The sequence below is a fragment of the Colobus angolensis genome, unplaced genomic scaffold (assembly GCF_000951035.1).
Source record: "Colobus angolensis palliatus isolate OR3802 unplaced genomic scaffold, Cang.pa_1.0 Scaffold206, whole genome shotgun sequence".
Taxonomy (NCBI): Eukaryota; Metazoa; Chordata; class Mammalia; order Primates; family Cercopithecidae; genus Colobus; species Colobus angolensis.
In genome coordinates, this window is record NW_012115222.1 from 647,839 (window position 1) to 653,551 (window position 5,713).

Consider the following 5,713-nt stretch of genomic DNA (forward strand, 5'->3'; position numbering starts at 1 on the left):
CGCTGAGCCCCACGCGGTTGTCGCGGCTCCAGGAGAAGGAGGAGCTGCGCGAGCTCAATGACCGGCTGGCGGTGTACATCGACAAGGTGCGCAGCCTGGAGACGGAAAACAGCGCGCTGCAGCTGCAGGTGACGGAGCGCGAGGAGGTGCGCGGCCGCGAGCTTACTGGCCTCAAGGCGCTCTACGAGACCGAGCTGGCCGACGCGCGACGCGCGCTCGACGACACGGCCCGCGAGCGCGCCAAGCTGCAGATCGAGCTGGGCAAGTGCAAGGCGGAACACGACCAGCTGCTCCTCAAGTGAGTGCTAGCTGGCGGCCGCGTTAGCGCCAAGGAGGGGCGGGGGCGCAATCGCGGCGGCCACCTCACCCGGTTGTGCCCTGGGGAGGGAGTGCAGAGGCCAGGATGCACGCGTCCTTCGGGAGGAACAGGGTCTAGGTCTCCGGAAAGGAAAAGAAAAAGAATCTAGAGTTCATAGCGGGGCAGGGGTCGCGGAGAGGGCTCGAGCTGTAGCGATGTGGGCCGTGATGCCCATTTCTAGGTTTTGGATACCTGCTGGGACGTGATAAGTGCGCGCCTGGGACTGCTGAGAACGAGCGCCCGCTTTCGCACCTCGAACCCGGGGAGCCGGCGCGGAGAGGCGGCCCGCAGGCCCCAGGTGCTGGGAGCTGGAGCGCGGGCACGCGCTCGAGTGCGCGCCCGGGTTTCCGGCCGGCGCGAGACAAAGCGTCTAGCGGATTTGCAGTGCCGGGATGGCCGGCCGGGGAGGACTGGCAGCCCGCCTCTAGAATGAATGAGCTTCGCGCGGGCAGAGGGAGGAAGGGGAGGGACCTTCCCGGAGCATCCGCGTCTCCTGGGGGTGGGTCTCGCTTTGGCGCGCTCAGTCCTGGCCCTGTGACATTTTGCGAAGGTTCTGCGCCTGCTTTGGGCGGGAGAGAGAGGCGGGGCTTGATCCGCGCGCCTCCAGCCCGCCTCTGGCAAGTTAGGTTTGCTAGCTGGTTAGCTTTCCCGGGGGAAAGGTGTCCTGTCTCAGCGGGGACAGTGCGAGCCCTCAGGTGGTTATGCGCAGGGAAGGAAAGCCGGGTTTGTGCATGTTACAGCCACTGTTCTTCGAGTTGCGGTTCGCCTCCCCCTCAGGCAACGGCCCCCTCTCCCCAGCTTTTGCCTCCACATAGTATAGTTGGGCTTTCGGGTAGGGACCGTGCTTAGTACCCCTTAGTCGGCCATTGTGCAGATAGTAGACCAGGGCAGGTGACAGGGTGCTGTGTAAATGCTGAGTGTTTGAGCGAAGGAAAGTTTGTAATTATTCACCTAAGCGAGTGTGAGTTTTCATTCCAGTGCACAAGGATACACTTGCAGACCTTTGCAGGCCTTATTTTGATTTTCTGATAAGCAAAATGGCCTGTCATCAGTAGGCAACAAGTGTTGATGTCATGCTTTAAAGATTTGCAAAATTTGGGTCTGGAATTCGTGCTCGCCATTAGTACTACCAACTGAAATTTCTGGAGGTACCTTATTCTCACTTTGACACTCTTTGTCCCTGCTTCTTGGATTTACTAAGCCTTGGTTTCATCTTTTGAAATGAGCGGTCAGCTCACTCACACTGTTATTTCCATGTTCCTCCAAATTTTTTGCCACTGAATTCCTTCAAGTTTTAGATATCGTTGCTTGTAAGACTTGCCATTAGATGTGTACCACTAAGAAGATAAAAATATCAGGACCAACTGTGTAGGAACCATCCTGTTGAACCCATCATGATTTCATAGATATTAACATGTCACACAGGGCCGGGCATGGTGGCTCACACCTGTAATCCCAGCACTTTGGGAGGCGAGGTGAGCAGATCACTTGAGGTCAGGAGTTCGAGACCAGCCTGACTAATTGGTGAAACCCCATCTCTACTAAAAATACAAAAATTGGCCGGACGCCAGGGCTCACGCCTGTAATCCTAGCAGTTTGGGAGGCCAAGGCGGGCGGATCACGAGGTCAGGAGATCGAGACCATCCTGGCTAACACGGTGAAACCCCGTCTCTACTAAAAAGACAAAAAATTAGCCAGCCGTGGTAGCACGCATCAGTATTCCCAGCTACTCGGGAGGCTGAGGCAGGAGAATCGCTTGAACCCAGGAGGCGGATGTTGCAGTGAGCCAAGATTCCGCCATTGCACCCCAGCCTGGGGACAGAGTGAGACCCCGTCTCAAAAAATATATATATATATATCTGGGCGTGGTGGTGGGCGCCTGTAATCCCAGCTACTGGGGAGGCTGAGGCAGGAGAATGGGCTTGATATCCAGGAGGCAGAGGCCGCAGTGAGCCAGATGGTCCACTGCACTACAGCCTGGGTGACAGAGTGAGACTCCGTCTAAAAAAAAATTCACACAGGTCAATTATCTGTTGTGTACCAGTCACCGTTCTATGTTATATGTTAGAGGGTACGAAGATTTTTTTAAAAAATGAATTACTGTTCTTTGTTGCTGAGAGTGTAGTGGGGGGACTATATCCCAGCAAGCAAATAAAGATTGTCTTTTGTCTGATGTGAAGCATTTTGATGCTGGCGCTTTTGTAATCTTTCCAGGAGTTATCCACAGGTTTTTCACACAGTAACAAGGCTGCCACCTGGCTGACACTAGTTGTAAATGTATGGATTCTAAAATGCATGCTGGTTTCAGTGGGGTTAAAAAATGAGAATAATGTGTATTAGAATCAGTTAAATAATGTATGTGATATAGTTTAGGTAATAGCAGATGCTAAGGGAATAAAAATGAAGCAGAGTGAAGGGTTAGTGTGATTAAGGAAGGCCTGTCTGAGGGGTTGACAGTATCTGTTCTCCCAGGGTAAGTAGTGTTCTGGGATTATGTTTGTGCTGTGCTACTGTATGTATATTCCTATTGCCAGGATTAGGTGTACTCTTCTTTCCCCTCCAACATACCATCATTTGCTCAAAACATGCCACGTTTTAGTTTGTTCCTCATTTGAATTATGACTTTTTTATATGGATTTATTCCTCAGTAGCCTTTCGTTTTTCTTAAGAAAAATTTGCCCTCAGTGTGTTTGCAGACTTTTTGAAGATATCTAATCGTAGTATCTATCACATGAATCTACCTTCTTCCCTAGAGTTCTCTTTGGTTAAGGTATGCTGTGTACTGATGTCCTGTAACTTTTTTTTTTTGAGCTGGAGTCTAGCTCTGTCGTCCAGGCTGGAGCGCAGTGGCGCAGTCTCAGCTCACTGCACCCTCCGCCTCCTGGATGCACGCCATTCTGCTGCCTCAGCCTCCGGAGTAGCTGGAACTGTAGGCGCTCCCCACTACGCCCGGTTAATTTTTTGTATTCTTTAGTAGAGACAGGGTTTCACCGTGTTAGCCAGGATGGTCTGGATCTCTTGACCTCGTAATCTGCCCGCCTCGGCCTCCTAAAGTGCTGGGATTACAGGCGCGAGCCACCGCACCCGGCCGTCCTGTAACTTATTAAAGACAGCTTCCTGGCTGGGCACGGTGGCTCATGCCTATAAAGCACGTTGAGAGACCTACACAGGTGGATCACCTGAAGTCAGGAGTTTGAGACTAGCCTGGCCAACATGGTGAGACCCTGTCTCTACTAAAAATACACAAATTAGCTGGGTGTGGTGGTGGACGCCTGCAATCCCAGTTACTCTGGAGACTGAGGCAGGAGGCTTCGCTTGAACCAGGAAGGTGGAGGTTGCAGTGAGCTGAGATCACACCACTGCACTCTACCCTGGGTGTATTTTCCTTTTCCTTGGTTTCTTCATATTTTGTTGAAGAACATCCTTAAGTAATTTATTCGGAAAGGATGCCAGAAGGTAAACTTTCTGAGTCCTGTATGTCTGAAAATAGCTTTGTTTAGTCTCATGCTTGATTGGCTGTTGGGCTAGGTATAGAATACTAGGTTAACATTTTTCCAGAACTTGGAAAGTATTATTTTGCCCTATTGTCTTCTGGCATCCAGGGTTGTTAATGTGTTTCTTTCTTTTCTTTCTTTCTTCTTTTTTTTTTGTTTGAGACGGAGCTTGGCTCACTGCAACCTCCGCCTCCCAGGTTCAAGTGATGCTCCTGACCCAGCCTCCCAAGTAGCTGGGATTACAGGTGTGCACCACCACACCCAACTCATTTTGTATTTTTAGTAGAGACGGGATTTCACCATGTTTGCCATGCTGGTCTCAAACTCCTGACCTCAGGTGATCCACCCACCTCGGCTTCCCAAGGTGCTGAGATTACAGGTGTGAGCCACCATGCCTGGCCTATATTCAATTTTTTATTTGGAACCAGAGTGTTTGTAATTAAGTATAATCATCATTTAGGTAGATTTAGATTAAGAAAACAGCCTTGAGAGAATTATAGATTCCAAGTTGCTTAGTTTCTTTTTGGTTCCTCAGCACACAAGATACCTTAGAGGCAGAGCATGGAAATACTTGGTCTAAAGAGAATTTGGCAACAGTTTCCATGCATGTGGTGTCTGAATCCATAGGAAAACAGATCTCATATGCAAGGTACAGTTACTCTGATTCAGTCCAAGCCCAGTTATATTTTGCTGAAAGCTTTTTTCGGAGAACATTTTCCAAGAATGATGATGAATGCCATCACTCAAAACTTTATAAACAAAAAGTACAGAGAAATTGACTTGTTTCAGAATTTCCCTGTTAACTATATGGGAAAAACAGATGTAACAGAAAGTTAAATGTTTATATCAATCTTCAATAACTGGTTTTGTGGATTCAGACATTTATTTTCCTTCAGTGATACAGGTCCCCTCTCTTCTCTGTAAAACCCTGGGGGCCAGATGTGCTTTGGAAGTAAAAGCGATTCCAATTTAAGACGGTAATATGATACACATACTGAACATGACACCCCCAGTGGGGTTTATAGATAGAGTTAGGGTAGATAAGAGTTAGCACTCTATCATGAAACATTTCTGAGGGAGAGATATTGTCATGGCAGGTGGAGAAAGACAGATTGAAAATAGACCTGGTTTCAGGTCAGGTTTTGCCACTAAGTGTGTTAACAAAATTTTAGGTTTTCAAACTCTGAAAGTATAGATAAAAGATTGTGGATTTTTGTATTTATTTATTTATTGAGACAGAGTCTCGCTCTCTTGTCCAGGCTGGAGTGCAGTGGCACGATCTCAGCTCACTGCAACCTCCATCTCCCTGATTAAGCGATTCGCCTGCCTCAGCCTCATGGGTAGCTGGGATTACAGGCACCTGCCACCATGCCTGGCTAATTTTTGTATGTTTAGGAGAGATGAAGTTTCGCCATGTTGACGAGGCTGGTTTCGAACTCCAGAGATCAGGTGATCCACCCATCTCGGTCTTCCAGAGTGCTGGGATTACAGGCATGAACCACCATACCCCACCAGTACTTTTAAGTCCTTTAGCCTTTATTTCCTCATCTGTGTAATTATGATGTAAATAGTAGTTTTCTGAATCTCAGGGAGAGTTAAGAAATTTAGGCCTTTTTTTCTGGCTTGTTATTAGCTCAAATTATGCAGCATACTGATATGTAAATCTGACAAACTATTTTTTAATGAAGAAGGGGTTGGCAGTTTATCCTGTATTTTATATATTTACTCTGTTGGCTTTCTACATATTTTGGTCATTTATAGACGGAACTTTAGGAAATGCCCATAGGTGAAACAAAATCTTCAGGGTGGTTTTAATACTCATGTACTTTGGTTTTCATACCTAAAATAATAAAAAATGCTA

General features: G+C 47.9%; 1 protein-coding gene across 1 annotated transcript in view; it reads left to right on the plus strand.

The window, feature by feature from the left end:
- The window catches only part of LMNB1 (lamin B1), an 81,938-nt gene that overhangs the window by 21,876 nt on the left and 54,349 nt on the right, over positions 1-5,713 (plus strand). The window contains exon 2 of the mRNA XM_011942128.1: positions 1-298. Coding sequence (XP_011797518.1) covers positions 1-298 — 298 coding nt within the window. The remainder of the gene's footprint in view (positions 299-5,713) is intronic.